This window comes from Ursus arctos, unplaced genomic scaffold (assembly GCF_023065955.2).
Source record: "Ursus arctos isolate Adak ecotype North America unplaced genomic scaffold, UrsArc2.0 scaffold_23, whole genome shotgun sequence".
Lineage (NCBI taxonomy): Eukaryota > Metazoa > Chordata > Mammalia > Carnivora > Ursidae > Ursus > Ursus arctos.
Window position 1 is genome coordinate 48,387,145 of NW_026622908.1, and position 23,441 is coordinate 48,410,585.

A 23,441-nucleotide genomic window follows, 5' to 3' on the forward strand; every position below is an offset into this window, starting at 1 on the left:
TGAGTGGTCCTGAGTGTGGAAGAGGTTGGGGGTCAGTGGGGCTGCTGCCGCTGTGAGTCAGGAAGGAGCCGAAGGAGCAGAGGCAGTGCCCAAGGCTCTCTGGTAATCATAGAGAATCATCCCTGCCCTCCCAAGAGAACCAGGCAGAGGACAAGTCAGAACTAAAAAAAATATTTCATTTCATTCTGAATAAAAAACGGAACAGACAGAACTCTCGGAAATCTTGAAAACAATGTCATCGCTACGGCAAAATTTCACAGAAATCATCGCACAGAGTGTGGGGACCAAGCCCAGGCCCCAACCAGCTGTGAAGGCTACCTCTCTGGGGAGGGGCACGAAGGGGGAGGTGGCCCCTGTGGGCCAGGCACAGGTGGTGGCTGTGCCCCTGGGATGAGCCCTGCCAGGTCCCCAGGGACCAGGCTCAGGGCCCGGCCTCCAGCTACCACCACAGGACTGCAGCCAGGGGCTGGGAGGGTTGCCTTGTCTTCAGGGCCCCTCTGTGCGGGAGCCTTTCCGGCTGCGTGTGCCCCACATTCCCCGCTTGGAGTGGTAGTGGTGGTAGAAATTCCTCAGTCGGAGCCGCTCCACCTCCAGCCCTGCCTGCAGGACTCTGGGCAGAAAAGGGGTGTCAGGACCCTGGGGAGGGGTGGCAGAGCTGTCCCTGAGCCTGTAGGATCTTGGGGGGGGTCAGGACCTGGGTGGTAGGGGGATAATTGTGGCTGCCCTGATTCTTCTGGAGCCCGGGGGTGGGCAGGATGGGAGCGGTCAGGACCCAGGCCAGGGGCTGGGGGTGTCAGGGATTCCACTACTGTAGGACTCTGGTGGGAGATGGGGACTCAGGGCCACCACTGGGCCTATGGAATCTGGGGACAGAGTCTGTTCAAAGGCTGTCCCTGAGTCTGCAGGACCCTGGAGGTAAGAAGGGGTTTGGGGGGTTGGGGTGGGGTCAAAGGGTTTCCCCCTAGGCCCACAGATCCTGAGAGATGAAGCAGAAGGACAGAGTCCCGGCAGCATGTGAGGACCCCTTGGGCTTCCCCCTCCCCGTTCAGAGGAAGCTATGAAAGTGTCCTTAGTCTCCCTGAAGGGTGGGGAGGTGGTCACCTGTCCAGGAGCTCCCAGTCCTCGCCCCCCCACTGGTCACGGAACTCCTCAGTGTTCATGCCTCCAACGCGGTCAAAGTCTGACTTGTAGATCCCAAAGAGACCAAAGCCATTCACCTCCCAGTAACCTGGGCAGGGAGGTGCCCGTCAGACACCAGGTCCTGCAAGCCTTCCTCCCCAACCTCAGGTGTGGGTCTGGTACAGGGGCCCATCATCAGAGGGGCTCTCAGGGGTCACCCTTCTATGGGGGGTCATAATCTGGAGCTCTGCACATGACTGGGGTGCTGGAGAGGTCCCTAGGGGTCAGGCATGACCCTGGAGGTTCTGGGGGGAGGACCTGGGGTTCCGGGCACTAAGAGGGGCATTGATGGGTCCCTAGGCCTACCTCAGGGATTGGGAGAGGCCCCCAGGGGCCTAGATTTTACCCTGGCATTGGTGGGACTCCTAGTGTTACTGGGATAGGGGCATCCAGGGCATTACCGTGAGGGTCCCCAGGCGAGCTCCCGCAGCCTAGGCGCATGACCACAGGCGCAAAGGCCAGCTTGCCCTCCACACAGTGTTTGCGGATGCCATCCAGAATGTTGGGGGGGAAATGGATGTGCAGATCGCAGAGAAAAACGATGCTGCTGGCATCCTGGAGGTCGAGGTCACAGGGAAGTCTGAGCCCCATCCACTCCTCCCCAAGCTGATCCTCCCTTGGCTCCCCCATCTCGCTCTCCCCAGCCGCGCATCCCTCCCACGCACCTCTACTGCGTCCACTCCGGCTTGCAAGCCCGCCGAGCGCTCGAAGTTCCCAGTTCGCCTCAGGTACTGGTACCTGGGGGGTGAGGGAGAACGGGGGTGGGAAGTCACAGGCACGGGTCCCTGGGGGCAGGGTAGGAAAACCCACCTCCCCAAGGAGGCAAGATGCACTCGGTCCTCCCCAGTGGGGGTGGAGGGCGCTGTTACCGGGGCAGCCGAGCCGCGCGCAAGGCCCGCTCCACATCCATATCCTCGCTCTCAAAGTCCACCAGGGTGACGCTGAAGTGTGAGTCCCCGGTGCGGGCGTGCAGCGCGGCCATGTCCGCCAGGAACTGTGCCACCCAGCGCGCCTGGTTCTTCACTGGAGAAGGGTGGTACCACTGAGTCCATCCCACGCTGACTTTGCGGAACCCTGTCCACAGCCAGTGGTGCTCCCTCACCTCGCGAGGAGGTCTCCTGGAACCCCACCCCCCATCCCGGGTGCCTGGGCCCGTGGCACTCCCGCGCACCTGGCACGATGAAGTGTACCATCACATCCTGGCGCCAGGCCAGGCGCAGTGGCCGGCAGAGCTCGGGGCGGCCGTCTGGGCGCGTGGAGGCGGCGGGGGCAGGCTCGGGACTCTCTCCGTCCCTGTCTGTGTCTCCCGCGTGGGCTCCCGGCAGTCTCAGGAAGACATACTCTGACAGGCGCAGGCGGCCACCCCCGCGCTCCTGCAGCTCCAGCTCCAGGAGGAAGCGGCTTCCGCGCGCGGAGTCTCGGCGCTTCTCCACGTTCACGATGCGCAGAAGCGCGTAGCGCCTGGGAAGTGGAACTGGGTCAGCACCCCCGGGCTTCGACCTTGCGTTCCTCCTTCTCCGCCCCCAGCCCCAGAAACCAGGTGGCCACTCAGCTGACGGGCTGGGGTAGCTGCTGTGAATCCTCTTCCCTCCCAGGCTGCCACAGCCCCCTCACACCTCATGCCCCACCGGGAGTTCCAAGACAGGCCCCCATTGTGGGGCTCCCCCTCCCTACGGTAGCGCACACTTGGAAGCGTCCCCCAGGCCCAGGCCCGTCCTTTCCTCCTCTGTGGTCTTCCTGCCACCGCTCACATCCACAGTGATCTTTATGACATGCTCACAAAACTTCAGGGCCACCCACTGTCCACAGAATGAGGTTCGGATGTCTTAAAGTGGCATTCTAGGACCATGGGCAGATTCTAACTTGCCTTCAGTGTCCCCTCATGCTGGGTAAGCTGACTTCCTCCTCCTACAGGGTCTTTGTTCTGGGGTATTCAATCTGGCATGCTTGCCCCAACCCGCCCCTGCTCTTTCTAAGGCCCTGAGGGAAGATGCCACTGGGCCTACCCTGAGCCTCTTCTGCCCCTTCCCCCTGTTCTGGCCCTGCCGAGTATCTTTCGTCCTCCATTCTGCCTTCAAGCAAAGACTTCTCATTCTGGGAAAACAGGATCCTGCCCTTGCTAAGGTTGCCTCCTCCTTCTGCTGCATGCCCTCTCTTTGTAGGTAGCACCCCTCACCATGGGAGCCTACCTATGTGACCTGCAAGGGGTGCACACTCCTCCTGTCTACCCCTGCCGTCCCCACTATGCTCTACTCAAGTGTCACAGACTTTTTGTCCCAAATGCTCTGGGTCTACCTACACTCTCAGTCCTTGGAGCCATTCATACCCTGCCCTCAGGAAGCTTAGAGCCAAGGGCAGGCTCACACCCAGCCACCTAGAATCGAATCCCTGCCGCTCCCATGCCATCCCATCACTGACCCGGACCTAGCCTGTCAGTCATGGCCCCTATGAGCTTCCCATCCTGTCTACTCCTCTCCAAGGCAGCAACAGGCCTGTCTCCCACCCAAACAGGTCAAACCCCTGTCCTGCTCAAAACCTTGTATCGAGGGGCGCCTGGGTGGCACAGCGGTTAAGCGTTTGCCTTCGGCTCAGGGCGTGATCCCGGAGTTCTGGGATCGAGCCCCACGTCAGGCTCTTCCGCTATGAGCCTGCTTCTTCCTCTCCCACTCCCCCTGCTTGTGTTCCCTCTCTCGCTGGCTGTCTCTCTCTCTGTCAAATAAATAAATAAAATCTTAAAAAAAACAAAAAAACAAAAAACACCTTGTATCGAAAGTAAGAAAAACGAGCACTGTGCAGGTTGGTCAAGGCGCACAACGGCCCCTTCTCTATCCTCTGCACACCAGGCCCCTGGCCTCCTGTCCCAGTGCCTTTGCCATTGCCGCCTGTGCACATTCTGCCCCTCCTTCAAGGCTCACACAACTCAGAACTCACCGGTGCCTTCAGTGGGGCCAAGTTGAGGCCTCCCACTTGCCACACCACTACCTACGTGGGGGTGGAGACAGGCTTAGATTCCCGGGGCCTAGGGAAGACCAGAGGCAGCCATGGGGCAGGAGCCCTGTGCCGTCCCCTGAAGTCAGAGGAAGGCCCTCTTGGAAGACCCAGTAGCACTGTTCCAGCAGAACAGGGGGGCTCCAGGGACACTCAGCTTGACTTTTGGATGCGTCTCTATTTGGAGGAAAGAGCTGGCTGGCTCAGATTCATTCTTGGGTTCAGGCCCAAGGTGACAGGGTGGGGTCTGGGGGTGTAGGACAGGGGAGCCAGACCTGGGGCTGTGTGTGTGTGTGGGGGGGTGAGGCTTCGAACACTGGACAGGGAACCTGGACAATAAGACACCCCAGAAGACACGGAAGAGACAGAGAAGACTCTTCCCTAGGGGGTGTGGGTGCACTCCCAGGTCCGTACCCTGGGCCCTAGGGAAGGTCGAAGGTCCCACAGAAGCTAGGCCCTCCCCTTCCATGTGCGCCCCTCCCCCATACCCGCCATGGCGGGCGTTGAGCCGCTCCATGTACTGAGCCACCACGTCTACGGCCTCGGCCTCGGGCAGCTGCAGGTTCCCGGACACGTTGCAGCGCAGGTCGTTCCAGTCGGAGCGCAACAGCTCGAAGTCCATCGCGCCCACGCTGAACGTGCGCTGCCAGTCAATGGCGTCCTCGCGCCAGCGGCCGCGGGGGGCCCCCGCTGCCTCCTCGCTGTCCTCCTCGCCCTGGGCCCCATCCTCGTCTGCTTCCTCCTCCTCCTCCTCCTCGTCCTGCCCAGGCAGCTGTGGCCTGGACACCTGGGACAAGCTCAGGAAGGAGGTCACAGGCTGTGCTTCTGACGACAAGTTCAAGTCCGCGGTGGGTGCCGTGAGTCCCAGCGTGCGCGGCTGGCCCTCCCGGCTCCCCTGGGTGGCCTGCGCCCGGGCAGAGGGCCTCAGCTCTGTGGCCTGGGAGCCACCGGTCCTGCGGCCTCGAGACCGGGGCGGGCGTGGGGGTGCCCGCAGCTGCACCCGGGGAAGAGGTCTGGGACGGAGGAAGACTCCGGGGAAGGGCGGCCAGGGCGGGCCGCGTGGGCTGAGAGGTGCCAGGGCCCGCGGGGGTGCCCGTAGTCCCGGCCGCACCCGTGTCACATACACCTTTGGGGGCGTCCGCTCAGCTGCGGCTCGGGGGCGCAGGGCGCGGCCCAAGAAGAGGGGCAGGGGGCGCGCCGCCCGGGCAGCCCAGCTCAGCGCCCGGGAGCGCCTGGGGATTGGCAGGTCCCGGGTGCTGGGAGGCGCTGGCGGGGTAGGCATGGCTCCCGGTGGCGTGGTGGGGGCCACTGGGGAAGGGAATCGTCGGCCGCTCTGCAGGGGGGACGCCTCCGTAGGCTCTAGACTGTCTAGCAGCTCCCCTTCGTCCTCATCGTCCAGGAAGTCTGTGGGAAGCATGGTTAAGCCTGCCACGCCCAGGTGGGCACACGCTGGGGGGCCTGGGGGGCACTCACCATCCGGGTTGAGAAAGAGGAAGGCTCGGCGCTGCATCTCCTCCTTTTCATCTTCCTGCCCCTCCTCCCTGTCCATCTTCATGTACTTATAGAACCCAAACCTGGGGTGGGGGCGGAGCATCAGCGAGGACACCCCGCCCCCGAGGAGGCCCCGCCCTCATTCCTTGCTGCTGCGCCCCTCCCCCCACCTTTCCAAGTACAGCGGTGACTCCCGGTAGAAGCACTTGTTCTCGGTCTCCATGTGAGTGAGGCGCGTGTGATCGTTGGGGTAGACGAAGGACAGGTACACCTGCGGGCGGGGCAGAGGGCTCAGAGGACCCTGGGAGGGAGGTCCGGGTCTCAGGAAGGTCTTGGTGAGGGGCACTTACAAACTGCAGCCCCTGGTATCTCGCAATGGGAAAGTCCTTGACAACGTAGGTGGGGGCATAGGCGCAGGGCTCCAGCACACTCTCCAGACTTGAAGGCTCCACCCGAGGAGCTGTGGGAGGAGTGGTCACAGAGTGGCAGGCTGGGTGTCCCCGCCCCCTCCTCCAGGGTCCCCTCTCACTGAGGAAGAAGGTGTCTCGGGGGTCTGGGCGCAGCATGTCAGCTCTGGGCTCCTCCTGCGGCGGCTGGCCCCCCACATGGCTAGCTGGAGACTGGGGGACGTGGGCCACATGGTCCATCTTCAGGGATGACTCATCTGGGGGCAGAGGGATGTGTGGGGTCCCCAGGAATACCCAGAGACCACTCCTCACCCCTCTCCACCCACATCCAGAGCCCACCCCAAGGAGACCACCCATCAGGAGCCCACTCCACTCCCCAGAGAGGTACGGGGCTCCGCACCCCAAGGAGACCACCCATCAGGAGCCCACTCCACTCCCCAGAGAGGTACGGGGCTCCGCACCTGTGTACAGGGAGATGTGAGCAGAGCCTATGACCTCAAACTTCAGGCCCGGCAAGAAGGCTCGCCACTGGGGGAGGGAGAGAGTGGTCAGGACCAGAATGGGAACAGAGCTTGAAAGGAATGGGTCTTCTCAGATGTGGGCATGGGGAACTAGTGGGGGCAGCCCCTTCAAGGATATAGGAAACTTGGAGGGTGGATGAGAGAGGGGTTCTTGGCGGCAGGTAAGGACCCCTCCCCATGCTCCCGCCAGGCCTTTCCTGAAATCCTAAGCACTCCCTTGCCTGCTGGTCACAGCTTTCCTGTGGCCTGCTTCCCCATTCTACAGCCATTGCTCTCCTGGAGGTCACAGCTGATCTTCCAAGGGCTGGCACAGCTCATCTCACTAGCTCTCCCCCTCTTATGGCTGTTCCTTCTCAGTCTCCTTTGCAGGCTCTGTCCCTCCCTCCCTCCTCTCAAGCTGGGGTTCCCAGGAGCTGTTCTAAGCCCTCTTCCCTCCCTAGCTCATTCTGGGGCCTCTTGGCACCCCCTCGTCTTCCACAAGATCACCGTAACCCTGCATCTCCAGCCTGGACTCCCTGCCAGCTGAGCTGGGTTGATGCCTGTCACACACGCCTGACACATGCGACATCCCACAGAACTGGGCTGAGAACCCCCTATCCCAATCTGGTCATCACCCCACACGCAGCCAGGCTCAGGCCCTCTGTCTTGTGCAAACCCCCTTCCCCCTGCACCTGCCACTTTTTCCTTTCCCACTTCCCTGGTTCAGGGACCACACATAAAAGGACCCTCTCCCCAGGCTCTCTGCAACAGTGGCCAAAGGGTTTTTCCTGAAATGCAAACCCAATTGCTTCATTCTCAGGACAAAGCCAGAGCTGTCCAGGGTTGGCACTGCAGGCCCTACCTGGCCACTGGACCCCCTGGAGTTGTGGAAGAATGCTGGGTGTTCCCATTCCTCTGCTGTTGAGATCTGGAATTCACCTGATGCACCCCCATCCCAGATACTCTCCTCTTTGGATCTATGAACGTCTCATCTCTCAGGACTCTACTCCAGCGTCACTTCCTCCATGCAGCCTCTCTGAGCAGGCGGAGTTGACCCCGGGCCCCGTCCCTGAGCGTCTGCTTTGCCAACTAGACAGGAACTCCCGGGGTGGGGGCCCTGAAGGGAGTGTTGCGAGCCGAGAGGGCAGGGGAGGGGAGGTGCGTTCTCTAGAAGCCCACGGATGGCAAGCCACACTCACGCCCACTTCCACGTGGTCTGAGCCTCGGTCGTCCTGCTTGTGCAGCAGCTCAAAGTAGTACCTCCGGGAGGCCATGAGCCTGGGGACATAAGGGATAGGGGGACAGGCCCCTGCGATGCCCGCAGGAAGCCCAACCAAGAGCACAGAGAAGACGGGGTGCTCAGGGATGGTGGCCCAGGGTGGTGTGCCAGGACAGCACAAGTGCAGTGGTTTCACGAGTGTGCGAATGTGTGCACACTCATGCACACACACTCCCAGTCACTCACCGCTTGGGCTTGGACACCTGGGAGCTGAACTTGGTGAACTCTCCAGGTGCTGTCCACTCTGAGCCAGTCTGGGAAGCAATACAGAAGGGGTGTGGGGGGTTCACCCTCTCTTTGGGGGCACCAGCCTCATCCAGTCCCCGTCCCTTAGAAGCTGGAGAAGACAGGTGGCCGAGGCGGCAGGAGGCCCAGTGAAGACAGACGGGGGTGTGGGTGGAGGGACTGGGGCAGGAGGGCTGTGGGGTTGAGGGTACCTTGCCCACAAAGGCCACCAGCTGGGCGCTCGCCGGGCTCTCGTTTGGGCTCAGCCAGAACTCAGAGTTGTCATCTGAAGCCACAGAGAACTGGACGTCTCCTAGGCCACAGGACAGGGACTCAGGGGGGTGCGGGGCCCCTTCTGATCTCCCCCCACACCGGCATGTCACCCCGCCTCGCACCATCTCTCGCCGGGTGGATGAAGCCGAAAATCCGTAGTCCATAGTTCTTCCACTTGGGGGACACGGCCAACTTCTTCACGGTGGTGCGTGTCTGGGGGGGCAGTGGCCTCTGATGTCAAAGCCCACTGCGTACCCTTTCCCGCCCTCTGGGGCCTGCCCTGCCCCCCAGCACTCACATGAGGGAACAGCGGGAAGTGCAGGTTTCTCCTCAGATGGCCCACAGCGCCTCCACACCAGTCCTCAAACACGTGCAGGTTCACCTGCCCCTTGTACTGGGGGGCGGGAGGGGGGCCTTACCTTCCGCAAAGCCCCACCTCCAGCACTCCCCGAAGCCCATCGCAAGCCGATTGGAGCTCACCTCTTCCCACCATGGGGGCACCTGATGAGTGAGGTTCAGAGGGGGTGGCTTTCCAGCCCCCGCAGGAAACAGCATGTTTGGGTCCCGGCCTTCAGGCTACGGGACAGAAAAGGCACCGGGTCAAAGCTGAGAGACGGGAGGGATCCCACAACCACACGCAGTGGGACACAAACCTCGCAAGGACTCCCCTGCACACATCCAGGCACAAATCGCAAATCCACTGTACCCTGACCACACGTCCAGATGACCTTCGTCTCTGGAAGATGACCAGGCCGACACGGGGCCACCCACACGTGCACCACTGCGTCCACCCAGACCTGGACTCCAGTCTGGGCTGTCTGTGTCTGGGCGGTGCTTGGTGTGAGACCACGCTCCAACGAGCCTGCGGAGCCTTCCATCCACACAGCCCACGGGCTCCGAGGCCACTGCACCCAAGCGCGTGTGCCGCACACACGTGTCCCTTCCCACAGCCCTGCTCACCGCCTGCTCCTCCTCACGGCTCTCGCTGGAGTCCTCCGCCCTCTGTGTGGACAGTGCAGCCCGGACACCCCTGCCCTCTGTCACACCGCTCAGCTTCTCACCATCTGTGGGTGGCATGTGGGGCAGGACTGGGGCCCGGGCTCTCTTCATGGCACGGCCCCTGCTGCTGGGGTCAGCGGGGGGCAGTGGGTCTCCCACGGAAGCCTCTCCCTTCAGTCCGCTCCCTGACACCCCACCTGTAGCTATGCAATTGCTCTCTGCTGGGCTGCCCCCGCATCCCGCCTCTGAGGGTGGGCAGCCCCCTCCCAAGGCCTCCGCCTGGCTCTTCCGAGCTCCCTGACTGGTGCCAGGGAGCAGAGTTGTGTCTGATATGTACACACTTATCTGGCCATCCTGGTCAGTTGCTCTTCCGTCAGGAGGACCCCCAGGAAGTGCCCCCAGCACGTTTCCCTTAAACTGAGTGTTTCGTGTCTCCTTCCCTTATCAAAACTGTGCTAAGGGTTAGTGCTGGAACTTGTTATTGGGAAAGCTGGTGCTTCTGTCTTAAGGCTAAGCCAGACCCAGCTCATGGCACACGTGCCACCGGCTGCCCTCAGGGTGGGGGTTCAGGACCTAGGAGCCCTGGCACCAGCCTGGACAGAAGAGGGATAGACATGCTGATCTGGCTGCTGGAGGACCTGGGGCCAACGTAGCCATGGAGAGAGGCTGTACCCCTGAGGAACCCTTCCTGATCTGTCTGTGGACATCTATAGCACTTAGCACCGCCCCCCCAACACACACACACATCCCCTAGCCTGGGGCCTGGCCATGCCCCTAACTCCCTCAAATTCCCAGACTTCTTGTCCAAGCTGTGGACCTGAACATCCCACCCTGTCCCCCCGTGGGGGTGGGGGTGGAGGGGGGGGAGTGCCACACCCTGGGACCTGAGGCTCTGCAAGGGAGGCTTTATTGTAACCCACCTCTACCCCTCCTGGCGCTCCCACCCGGGGATCTCCAATCCAGGAGCCCCGCCTTTGCTCCAGGGCAAGCCTGGGTTTTGACATCCAGACCCCAGGAGCTAGATTACTGTGTGGACACAATTGACCCGGGCCCCTTCTCCAGGACAGGGGAGCTGTTCTTGGTCTCCTGCCTGTGGGACTCCTGTGGTAGCTGCCCACCTGCTCCTTCTGGGTTCCTCCCTCACTGCCCTCTGTCCAGCTAGGAGATGAGCCCCCAAGAGGCTCCTGGCCAAATCCCCACAGCCTGGCCCTGATACTCCCTGCCCATCAAGCTAAGTCCATGGGTACTAGGAGTCTTCTGTGGTGGGGTCCCATCCTAGGCTGCCACCACTGTCCTGCACAGTGAGGTCCAAAGGGGCCTCCTGCCACACGGGTATCCTGCAGGGTACCAGGAAAGTCGCCCCCTGCCCCGCTCCAGTGCTGCCACCCCAGTTGTAGTGAAGACAGCACTGACTCAACACTCAAAAAGGCCTCAGGCACGTCCAGCTGTTCAGCTTCTCACAAGCCTTACCCTGGGGGTAGCCCAGGTGGCTGGACAGAAGGTGAGGCTGCAGCCTGGAGCCAAGCAAGACCTGTGGGCTGGGGCTGTTCCTGGAAGGTGCCACATGAGAGTTTGACCTTCCAGGACCCTGAACAGCTCCTGCTCACCCAGGAGTAGTGAGGGCAGTCTGGCCGGTCACCCAGCTTCTCTGCTGACATAGCTGAGAGCAGAGAGGGACTCAGAAATGGGGTTCCCACACCTCCACGCCCTCCCCAGTTGCTGAGCTAGACTCCCCAGCTGCTCAGGAAGTCAAGTTGGGGAGGACTGTGGTTGCTTGGAAAGCCACAGAGGTGGCTGGGGAAGGGGGTCTGGTTTTGTTCTGTGTCACTGGGTCACGCACTGGGTCCTGCCTTGTTGGCTCATAGCTGTGGGAGGAGGGCTTCTTTTAGGGACTGAGCAGTGCTGGGGGCCTCTCAAGAGGCTGTGAGGGGTATAGCCTCTGGGGGGTTGGGACAAGCTCCAGACCCCTGGCTTGGGAGCTCTGTGGAGCCAGGTGCCCAGGCACACAGGGGAGGCAGAGTGCTTTGGCAACTGGGAGACAGGAGTGGGACTGAACAGGGGGGTTTGGACCCCTCGGTGGAGTGGCCCTGGGTGTTGGGAGCCAAAGTCATTGTTATGAATCTTTATGAAGCAAGGCTCTCCCCACCTCCCATCCTAAGGACACCCAGCACTGTGTTTCCTTAAGAAGGGCCGGGGCAGTCTGGCTGGGGTCTTCCCAGGCCTGGGCAGAGGCTTCTGCTCCCGCCCTAGCTGGGACATTTGGGATAGGCAGTGTGGGGGTGTTGTGGTTACGCCTGCCCTGAGGTGCTGCCCTCTCTCCCATCCCCACACCCCTTCCCCAGGCTCTCTGCTTCTCCTCTTCCCACCAGGTCCTAGATGTGTTTCAGCAGCCTCCACGTTCAAGAGGCGGTTGGATCCCCTTAGCTAAAGGGGCATGACCCTTCCCCTGGCTCTTTCTCACAAGACTCAGCAGGACCTGATTTGCTTTGCGGGTTCACTGTCCTCACTGAAGTGTGAGCTGGAGGAACCTGGGGAAGTTCACTCCGTGCAGTTCAGGGGTCCCCAGGCTGGATCTCCATCACCCCCCCACAAAAGCCTCTCAGTCTCTTGTTACAGGTTTACCTACGGCACCCCCTCCAGGAAGCGTTCCAACAGCACCAGTCAGCTCCCTCCAAACCCTTCCCCCACCCCCACCCCGTCGGGAGGCTGGATCTGTCTCTCCCCTCTTCCCCAGCCGATGGGTAAACTGAGGCTCTGCTAAGGAGGCACGTGGTGGAGGTGCAAGGCCTTCTTGAAAATCCCAGCACGCCAGGGCCTGGGGGCGATGTCTCCAAGAGCCCACCGTAAACCCCGTCGCTACCGGCTCCAGGTCAGATCCCGGAGTCCGCCCAGGTTTGGGGACGCTCCCCAGGAGGGTCGCGCACGTCACTGCTGACGTCATTGGGCTCCGGGCCGGGCCGAACCGCGCCCCCTGCCCCAATATCGCCGAGCGGGGTAGGGCCACCAGGGTCCCCGGGCGCGGTGAGAAGACCCGGACCCCGCGCTGCTCTTAGCCCTCACCGCCCCCCGCCCCCAGGGCGCGCGCCCCCTCCCGTACCTCGCCCGTAGCCCAGTCGCTGGCGCAGCGCGCGGCCCTGGCGCACCAGGTTCAGGTGCACGTACGTGAGCCATGCGGCGCAGGTCAGCAGCACCAGCAGAAGCAGCAGCTTGATCTGTTTGCGAATCTTCTTCACCGGGAACCACGGCATCGCGGCCGGCCCCGCCCCACCTCGGGCCGTGCTCAGCGGCACCGCTGCGGCCCCCGGTTCCCGCGCGCCCCGCGCCGCATCTCCCGGCCCCGCATGGCCCTTTGTCCGCCGCCCGCGGCCACAGGGTGCGGCCGCGACCCGCGGCTGCCCTCGGCCGCGGGCCCGGGGTGGGCGGCGGAGCGGCTCCCGGCGGTGCCCCCGCCCGGCCCCGCCCGGCCGCTCCGGCTCCACGCTCCTGGGGGCCGCGGCGGGACCGAGCAGCATCCACGCTGCGGTGCTACCCACCGTGAAACGGGCCCGGCTGCCGCGCGGCGCGAGCCAACCGGGGCCCGGCCAGCCCGCGGGGAGCCAATCCGCGGCGCGGGAGGCGGGGCCGGCGAGTTAGGGTGTGCCCGCCGCTCGTCTCCACGCAACGCGCGCGCATCCACCTGGGCGCGCCGGCCCGCGCAGCTGGGGGGCGCGGGACCTGGAGGTGCGGAGGACTAGGGACGGAGGTCAAGGGGTTCACGGAGGATGGGGAGACGTGGGGACAGGGGAATGAACGTATGGAGGTGCGAAGGACGTGGGGATGCGGGACAGAGGTCAGGGGGTGCCCGAGGGACGCAGCAACACGGGGATGGGGAGGTGCAGAGGACCGGGGTGGGGAGGGGACGGGGCAGAGGGATTGGTGGGTGGGGAGGGAGTGGGCACAGAGACAGGGGAGATGCAGAGGACTGGGGGACTCGTTTGCTTGGAGGATGGGCTGCCCAGCCAGGGGGACGCCGGAGAAGTGGAGGTGCAAAGGCCTGGGGGATGTGGACGTGGGGCACCGGGGTGGCGATCAGGGTGTGTAGGGATGGCGCCAATGGAAGTCACAGGCTACGGGTTGGGGAACAGTGGGGACACAGGGAGCAGAGGACGCAGGGACAGGAAGGGCAGAGTGAAGGTGGACAGTGGGGACACAGTAAGCAGAGTGAAGGTGGAGAGCAGTTGCAGGACGCGCTGGAAGGGGCAGGAGGGTGCGCCACGCAGCTCTTCCACTTCCGCTTTGGACCAAAGCGCTGGGGTCTGGGGCGCAGCTCTCGCTGCGCTGCTGGCGGGTCGGGAGTGTGGGTGGGTGATGAACTTTGCCCCACCTGGTTCCCATTCCTGCCTGGGCCACTCCAACCCCCCTCTGCCCAGCGGCCAGCCAGACCCTTCTCCCTTTGTGCCTTCCTCCCCCTGTTCCGTTCTGTGCAACAACCATCCCAACATGAGTGGTGTAACAGCTCCTGGATTCTGTGGGTCAGGAATTCAGCTTTTCTCTGCTTCAGGATAGGACAGGCCTCAGGTGGAAGAATGAATGGCTGGGGCGACCCCGCTGGCTGGGCCAGAGTTGGCTGCACGGCTGTGTCGGTGCCCAGCCAGCACGCTCAGCCAGAGCACCCGGGTGGGACCCCTCCTGGGAGGTGCCTCGGGGCTCCAGCAAAGGGGGCAAAGTGCCCGTTAGGTCACCACACACCAGTTCTGCCACATGCTGTTACAGGCCACCCAGGTTTGACAGCAGGGGATAGGGACCCCGCGGCATCCTGGACATGTTGTGTGGGAAGTTGCAGTCTCGCTGTGACACGTCGCACCACCCTTCCATCCTTTCATTTTAGCCGTGGGACCTAGAACCACGCAGGCCACGTTCCACTGTTACGCATTCTGTCACCTACCCCGTGGACAGTGCCTACATCTTCGGACCTCCTCACCCACAACCTCCTGTTCCTGCCCTTCCCCCTCCAATCCACCTTCCACGTATGAGTGATGTGCACATGCATTCACACATGCCAGAGCGTGTTTTACACACATGAACAGTGGTGTGCTTATGTTTCCTGTATTTTCTCCAAGCCGCACATACACGTGCCTGCCAACAAGTCAGGTCAGCTCTCTTCGGAGTTCGGCAGAGCGCTGTGGGCCCGGCCAAAGGCTCCATACACCCAGGACTATTGGGTCCACTGAGTCACGTGGCCCAGATGGCGGAGACCTTCCGTGGCAGCCTGGGCCGACTGCAGAGCCTGCTTCTGTTCTGGGTTGCTCAGTTAAGGGGCTGGAGTAGCGCACCGAATGAGGTAAAATCGTCTCCCAAATAGCGAGACATACCGGTCACTGTGTCTGTCTCTTTGTACAAGGGACTGGACACAGCCTCCTGCTTTCCACTTAGGAAGGGATGTCTGGACATGGATGGGGCTGCCGGGCCCCTAGACATTTCAGAGGGGGAAAGCCTTGGAGTTTTGTGGAATTTGTTTTTCACTGCCTGGCGCACGTGTGTCCCACCGAGGTGTTCAGGGTAATGGCTGCTTTCCGCTCATCACTTCAGTCCAGCTGATGTCAGCAATGTAATGGGCCAGTGTGAGGTCCCGCGCAGAGGAAAAGCAAGCCAGGTCCCCGTGGACTTGCTTCCGTAATAGAACCTGGTCAGAAACAGCAGCTGCAGTTGGGGTCACCGCCTGGTCAAGGTCACAGTCTTGTGCATAGGGTGGATAGGAAGGGCAAACAGATGTGGTGCGAATTACCACCCCCGCATCTTTCAGGCCCTTGGTGGCTCTGGTCTCTGCGCTCCTTCCACAGACACCTTACTGCTCTTGGTTTACTAACCCAGGTAGGAGTGGTTCTGGGCTTCCACCTGGCCTTTCCCGCCACAACAGCCCCCATTCCAGGGACCAGGAAACCAAGGTGGGATTCTGCTAACTGCCAATTATGCATTCTGCAACAGGGTACCCACCACAGATAGGTTCAGGAACCCTCTGGACCCACGGTGAGATGGACATGACCAAAACACCACTGCCTCCATAAGCCGCTACCCTGTCTGGTGGTCACAGTGGTATTTTGGGTCTCCAGGAATCAATGTCAGTTCAGAGCCAATGTCCCTGAAAAGCCTGAGATTTCTTCTTTCCCATTATAGCCATGTGGTAAGTGGCCCCTTAGGGACCTCAAAGACACTGGCCTTGCCCTCATCCAAGGGGTCTTTGGGTCTGTGGACTGGCTGAAACCTGGAAATTGGTTAGGGGCCCATGACTTTCTATTACAATGATTCAGGTAAAACTTTTTGTTGTGGACTGAATGTTTTCATCCCCCAAATTCATATGTTGAAGCCCTAATCCGCAGTGTGATGGGATTTGGAGATGGGGTTTGGGGGAGGTAGTTAGGATTAGATGAGGCCCTGAGGGTGGGGCCCTGGTCTCATGGGATTAGTGTGCTTATAAGAAGAGACACCAGAGAGCTTGCTCTCTTTCTCCGTGCACGCGCACCAAGGAGAGGCCACGTGTGCACACTGAGATGGTGGCCACTTGCAACCCAGCAGAGAGCTCACACCAGAACCCCACTACACTGGCATCCTGGTCTGAGACTTCCAGTCTCCAGAACTGTGAGCAAATTTCTGTTGTTTAAGGCCCCCCCTTGCCCCCAGTCCACGGTATTTCGTTCACTTGCACTCACCATGCCTAGAGCTCTCCTGCTTATACAAGTCGCGTAGGACTCTGGAAGGCTGCTCATGATTTTACTCCCAGGGGTACCATGGTTTCTGCAGGTCAAAGTATCCTGGTTATGCTTTGGCCCCACAGTAACCACATCCCCGGTCTCTGGTGCTTAGGCGCTGCCCTTGGCCCTGCCACACTGGTGTCCTCAGAAACCTCCGATCAGGGCAGCAGTTCCCAACGTCCTTCCTGGTCTACAGAGCTCCTCGAGGATAGGCTCCCCTCACCCTGCACTGGTCAAGGAGGAGGGTCCTCTGGACCACCCTAGGGACACAATTAGGGAGGAAGAGAACAAATACAAAATACCATTCATGCAGCATTAAGAAATGTTTTTTAAAACAGTTTTAGCTTTATAGAAACGTTGAGAGGTAGCACAGAGTTCCCATAGGCTGCCAATCCCAATTTCCCTACTGTTAACCTTGAGCATGACTAGGGTACGTTTGTCACAACTCATGAGCCAATATTGATCCGTCATTATTAACTAAAGCCCGCACTTTATTCAGATTTCCTCCGTTGCCCCCGATATCCTTTTCCTGCTCCAGGACCTCACCCAGAACCCCACATGACATTCAGTCGTCACTTCTCCTGAGGCCCCTCTGGGCTGTGACGGTTTCTCAGACTTTCTGTTTTGGATGACCTTGACAGCTCGGTGGAGGACCAGTCAGTATATTGTAGGATGTCGCAGTATTGGAATCTGCCTGCTGTTTTTCTCACAATGAGGCTGGGGTTGTGACATTTGGGAGGATGAGCCCGGAGGCAAAGTGCCGCTGTCATCACGGCAAGTCAGGGACACACCATCGACATGACTTACCCCCGTGGTGCTGACCTGGGCTGCCTGGCTGTGGGGCGCTTGTCAGGTGTCTCTGCCGTGCCGTTTCTCCCTGTCCCCCCACCCCCGTCCCGCGCTCCGTGGAAGGAGGTCCCGCAGTGAAGGGCTGGTGGGGGACGGCTGGGTGGCTCAGTTGGTTAAGCATCTGCCTTCGGTTCAGGTCATGATCCTGGGGTCCTGGGATCGAGTCCCGCGGTGGGCTCCCCGTTCAGCGGGGAGTCTGCTTCTCCCTCTCCTGCTCCCCCTGCTTGTGTCCATTCTCTGACAAATAAATAAATAAAATCTTTAAAAAAATTAAAGGGCTGGTGGGCAGTGCCCCTCCCCTTTATGGTGGAGGGTATACATACTTCATTCAGAATTCTTTTGCATGGGAGATCTGTCTCTTCTCTCCCACTTCTTAATTCATTCAGTCATTTATTTACATCCACATGGACTTGTGGATGTTTACGTCATACCTCGGTTTATAACGTGATGTGACTTTACTTTTGTGGCTCACACTTTCAGCTTTGGCCATTGGGAGAGCTTCCAGTTGTCTGTGCTCCTTTGATGCACTCACGTCAGAGTGTGTGCGTGTGCGTGTGCGTGTGTGTGTGTGTGTGTTGAGGACCTTGATTTCTGGCACCACAAGATGCTCCCGGCTCATTCTGTATATTTCCTGTATCAGTCCTAAAATCAGGCATTTTCCCGAGGACTCTGGCACCTCCTTTTATTACAGAATGGTCTTAGAAACCAAGATCTGGGAAATAGGTGTGTTCATGGCTACTGGAGTGTTGTTTCTTTGTGTTCTCTCGGCAGACAAGCCAAAGAAATATACGTGTATACCAGCTGTATGTATACAAGCCTGTAAATACTTCTGTGTGTAACCGTCTGTGTCGGCATGAAGCGGGTGCCTCCGACTCCTGTCCATCATCCCACGGACCGTTCTCCCCTGATTCCCTGTCACCCCCACTCCACAGTGACACCCCAGGTTCCCAGCCTCCGCCGGCCACCGACTTGGTCCCTCCATTCCAGTGCGTGCGTGCAGCAGCGTCAGAGCTGTTAAGCTGGACTCCCGCGGGAAGCCCCCGAGTCCATGAGAGCCCAGGGCTCTCTCCTTGAGCCTTGCAGACTCCAGCCCCACTGCTGAGGTGGCTTCAACGTGTGTCATACAGAGAGAGTCCTGCACCATCTGCATCGCTCCCTGGGTTCCCCGACGTCCTGACTTAGTTCCTTTTCTCTAATTTGCATCCATTAGGTTTGCTCCCGGTGTTGTTGAGTTCTATGGTTATTGACAAATCTACCATTACAGTATCATACACAGCAGTGTCAACACCGTCTACACCCCATGGTCCACCCATTCATCCCTTCCGCCTCCTCTGTGCCCCTGCAAACACTGATCTGTTTACTATCTCCCTACCTTTCCCTTTTCCAGAATGTCAGACAGTTGCAATCATACACGGGTAGCCTGTCCCAGCTGGACTCTTCACTTGGCAAATGCGTTTATGGTTCATCTATGTCTTTTTGTGGATTAATAACTATTTTTATTTTTTTAAAAATTTAAAGATTTATTTATTCATTTGAGGGAGAGCGTGAGTGGGGAAAGGGGCAGAGGGAGAGGGAGAGAGAGAATCTCAAGCAGACTCCACGCTGAGTGTAGGGCCCGACTCGGGATTTGATCTCACAACCCTGAAATCATGACCTGAGTCGAAACCAAGAGTGAGACACTTAACCGACTGCACCACCCAAGTGTCCCAACAATTTTGTTTTTAATCACCGAATAATATTCCTTTGTATGAATTTGCCACAGTTTATCCATTCACCTTTGAAAGATATCCTGGTTGCTCCTAGTTTTTGGCAATCATGAATAAAGCTCCTACAAATATTTGTGTGCAGGTTTTTGTGTGGACATAAGTTTTCAATTCAATTGGATAACTACCTGAGAGTGGAATTACTGGCCATATAGTAAGACTCTGTTTAGCTTTGGAAGAAACTGCCAAATGTCTTCTAACATAGCTGCATCAATTTGCATTCTCTCCAACAATGAATGAGAGTTCCCATTGCCCCACATCGTTGTCGGCATTTGGTGTTGTCAGTTTTTCAGATTTTAGTCATTGTATTGATATCTTATTATTTTATTTATCTTATTTCTTATTAAACATTATTTATTTGTAACTCCCTAATGATATATGATGTTGAACATCTTTTCAAATTCTTTTTTAAAAAAAGATTTTATTTATTTATTTGACAGAGAGATAAAGCCAGAGAGCACAAGTGGCGGGGGAGGGCAGAGGGAGAGGGAGAAGCAGGCTCCCACTGAGCAGGGAGCCTGATGCGGAACTTGATCCCAGGACCCTGGGATCATGACCTGAGCTGAAGGCAGACACTTAACCAAGACTGAGCCACCCGGGTGCCCCTCTTTTCAAATTCTTATTTGCCATCTGTACATCTTCTTTGGTGAGGTGTCTGTTCAGATCTTTTACCCATTTTTAAATTGTTTTTGTATTGTTGATTTTTTTTAAAGATTTTATTTATTTATTTGACAGAGAGAGACAGCCAGTGAGAGAGGGAACACAAGCAGGGGGAGTGGGAGAGGAAGAAGCAGGCTCCCAGCGGAGGAGCCTGACGTGGGGCTCGATCCCAGAACGCCGGGATCACGCCCTGAGCCGAAGGCAGATGCTTAATGACTGCGCCACCCAGGCGCCCCTGTATTGTTGATTGTTGAGAGTTCCTTGTGTATTTTAGATACAGCCCTATACTGGATTTATGTTTCAGAAATATTTTCTCCTAATCTGTGATTTGTCTGTTTCACTGTCTTACCAGTATATTTAGCCGAGCAGAATTTTAAAGTTTTAATGAAGTCCACCTTAACAGTTTTTTCATTCATGGATTTGCTTATCCAAGTTCACTTAGATTTTCTCCTATGTTATCTACTAGAAGTCTTAAACTTTGCAGTTTATATTTAGGTCTATGACCAGTTTTTTAGCTAATCCTAGTCTGTGTATAGACTCATTTTTTGCTTACGGATGTTCAGTTGTTCCACCACTGTTTGTGAAAGACTAGCTCCTTCATTGTGTTGACTTTGCTCCTTTGTCAAAGATAGATATTGTATGGATCTATTTCTGGGCTCTCTGTTATGTTCCATTGACCTATCTGTCTAGTCTTTTGTCAGCATCAGGCTGTCTTGATCACTGTAGCTGTCTAGGAAGTCATATAGTATCAGTCCTCCAATCTTGTTATTCTTTTCAGTATGGTGATGTCAAGTCCGTGTGTTGGCCTTCTCATACAAGCTTTACCATCAGTTTGCCGACATCTACACAAGAACTTGCTAGGGTTTAAATTGGAATTACATTGAATCTATAGATCAAGCTGGGAAAAACTGACATCCTAAAAATATTGAGTTCCTATCAATGAGCATGGTATACCTATTTATTTATTTATTTATTTATTTATTTATTTGAGAGAGAGAGAGAGAGAGAGAGAGAGAGACAGTGAGTGCATGGAGGGGGGGAGCACAAGGAGAGGGAGAAGCAGACCCGCTGCTGAGCTGGGAGCCCTATGTGGGCCTCAATCCCAGGACCCTGGGATCATGACCCAAGCTGAAGGCAGCTGCTTAACTAACTGAGCCACCCAGGTGCCCCTACATTTATTTAGAACTTCAATTTCTTTCATCAACATTTTATAGTTTTCCTCATGTAGGTCCTGAACATATTTTGTTAGATTTATACCAAAGTATTTCATTTTTATGGTCGTAATGTAAATGGTATTGTGTTTTATTTTTTAAATTATTGTTATTATTTTAGATTTTATTTATTTAATTGACAGAGAGAGAGAGTACAAGCAGGTGGAATGGCAGAGGGAGAAGGAGAAGCAGACTCTCCACTGAACACAGAGCCCTATGTGGGACTCTGGGAGAGCAGAGCATGCACTCCGGGATCATGACCTGAGCTGAAGGCAGATGCTTAACTGACTGAACCAGCCAGGCCAGGTGCCCAGTATTGTGTTTTAAATGTCAAATTTCCATGGTTCATTGCTGGTGTATAGGGAAGCAATTGACTTTTGTATATTAACCTTGTATCCTGCAACCTCATAATAATTGTTTATTAATTCCAGGAATTTTGTTGTTGTTGTTAATTCTTTGGGTTTTCTACATGAACAGTTATGTCATCTGTAAACAAAGATAGTTTTATTTTTTTCTTCCCAATCTGTACATATTTTATTTATTTCACATCCTAGATTCCCAGTACAATGTTCAGTGGCAGTGGTGAGAGGGGACATCCTTGCCTTGTTCCCAATCTTTTTTTAAAAAAGATTTATTTATTTATTTTAGAGAGAAAGAGGGAGCGAGTGTGCAAACAGGAAGAGGAGCAGAGGGGGAGGGAAAGGGAGAGAAGCAGATTCCCTGCTGAGCATGGAGAGGGGTGTTGGGGGGTGTTGGGGGGTGTGTGTGTGCTCAGTCTCCTGACTCAAGTCTCAGTCTCAAGATCATCCAGGTGCCCTGCCTTGTTTCTGATCCTAAGGGGAAAATATCTAGTTCCTTACAATTAAGAAATGTATTAACTATACATTTTTTGGTAGATGATCCTTAATCGAATTGAAGAAATGTCCCTCTATTCCTAGTTAGTCGAGAGCTTTAATCATGAATGAGTATTGGATTTTGTCAAATGCTTTTTTAACATCAGTGGATAAGATCATATTATTTTGGGGGTGCCTGGGTGGCTCAGTTGTTGAGTGTCTGCTGTCGGCTCAGGTTTTGATCCCAGGATCCTGGGATCAAGCCCCATGTCAGGGTCCCTGCTGGACAGGGAGCCTGCTTCTCCCTCTCCCTCTGCTGCTCCCCCTGCTTGTGCTTTCTCTCTGTCAAATAAATAAATGAAATCTTTTTTTAAAAAAAGATTATATTATTTTTCTAACTTAGCCTATACTTGTGATAGACTACACTAACTGATTTGTGAAATGTTGAACCAGCCTTGCACACCTAGAATGCATGCCACTTGGTTACTAGAATATACTTATTTTGTGGTGTATAATTCATTGTTGGATTGGACTTGGTAATATTTTGTTAAGGATTTTTGCTTTTATGTTCATGAGAAACACTGATCTGCAATTTTATTTTCTTTTTTATGTCTAACTGGTTGTGGTTTTATTGGGGTAATGCTGCCTCAGAATGAGTTAAGAAGCATTTTTTGTTTCTATTTTCCAGAAGAGATTGCAGAGAATTGGTATCATTTTTCCCCCTTAAATATTTGGTACAATTCACTGGTGACGCCATCTGTGCCTGGTGCTTTCTTGTTTGGCATATTATTAATTATTGATCCAATTTCATGAATAAATATAGGCCTATTTAGTTTACCTATTTCTCCTTATGTGAGCTTTGATAGTCTGTGTCTTTCAAGGAATTGGTCCATTTCATCGAAGTTATCAAATTTGTGAGCATAGAGTTGTTCATAGTGTTCCTTTATTATCCCTTTAATGTCCATGAGATCTGTAGTGATGGCCCCTTTTCCATTTCTCATTGTAGTAAACTCTGTTTTCTCTTTTTAGTTTTGTTATCCTGGCTAGCACTTTATCAATTTTATTGACTTTGTCTCCCAAATAACCAGCTTTTGGTTTTGTTGATTTTTTCCCCCTAATGAGTGCAGTTTTCAATTTCATTGATTCTGCTCTAGTTTTTATTATTTATTTTCTTCGGTTTCTAGGCTTATATTGCCTCTTCCTTCTCTAGTTTCCTAAGATTGAGGTTCAGATTATTGATTTTAGGTCTTTCCTCTTTTTGAGTATATATTTAATTCTATAGATTTCCCTCTAAGCACTGCTTTTGCTGTACCCCAGGATTTTGGTAAGCTGTGTTTTCATTTTAATTTAGTTCAAGTTATTTTTAAAATTTCTCTTGGGACTTTTTAAAAAAATTCATGCCCAGGGGCGCCTGGGTGACCCAGTCGGTTTTAAGTGTTTGCCTTTGGCTCAGGTCATGATCTCAGGGTCCTGGGATGGAGCCCCACATCAGGCTCCCTGGCTCAGCGGGGAGCCTGCTTCTCACTCTCCCTTCTGCTGCTCCCCTTGCTTGTGCTCACTTGCTCCCTCTCTCTCTCTGTCAAATAAATACAATCTTAAAAAAAAAAAAAATTCATGCCCAGTCACATGTTCCTTCCGCCATCCCTGTCAGCCTGTCTCCATCTGCTCTGGGGCAACTCAGTCCACAGCCGGAGGTTAAAATGGGAACCCTCATGTTTGGGTCCAGAACCACCCCTCCTGCCCCCCCCCTTAAAGCACATCCTAATTTGGGCTTTAGTCCAATCAGAAATGCGATGGGGATGGGGTGGGGCACCTGGGTGGCTCAATCAGGTAAACTTCTGCCTTAGGCTCAGGTGATGATCTCTGGGTCCTGGGATCCAGCCCCACATTGGGCTCCCTGCTCAGTGGGGAGTGTGCTTCTCCCTCTCCCCCTGCCTGTGCGTCCTGTCTCTCTAAATAAGTAAATAAATAAATAAATAAAAATCTTTTTTAAAAAATGAAATGCGATGGGGACCATCAGAATCAGAATTAGGGTTAAGTCAGTGCCGGGACCCCT

The 23,441-nt window shown here is 56.2% G+C and overlaps 1 protein-coding gene across 1 annotated transcript; it reads right to left on the reverse strand.

The window, feature by feature from the left end:
- Positions 1-212: 212 nt before the first annotated feature.
- Positions 213-12,589, reverse strand: B4GALNT4 (beta-1,4-N-acetyl-galactosaminyltransferase 4). Its single transcript, XM_026490359.4, has 20 exons — positions 12,439-12,589; positions 9,303-9,406; positions 8,823-8,918; positions 8,641-8,736; positions 8,465-8,555; positions 8,282-8,382; positions 8,031-8,098; positions 7,765-7,843; positions 6,527-6,593; positions 6,188-6,322; positions 6,009-6,118; positions 5,829-5,929; positions 5,641-5,741; positions 4,656-5,571; positions 2,351-2,640; positions 2,049-2,202; positions 1,845-1,917; positions 1,581-1,734; positions 1,102-1,228; positions 213-610 (listed from the first exon to the last, which is right to left on the reverse strand). The coding sequence occupies exons 1-20, from the start codon at positions 12,587-12,589 to the stop codon at positions 487-489; spliced, it is 3,138 nt and encodes a 1,045-aa protein (XP_026346144.1). The 3' UTR covers positions 213-486.
- Between the last annotated feature and the right edge of the window lie 10,852 nt (positions 12,590-23,441).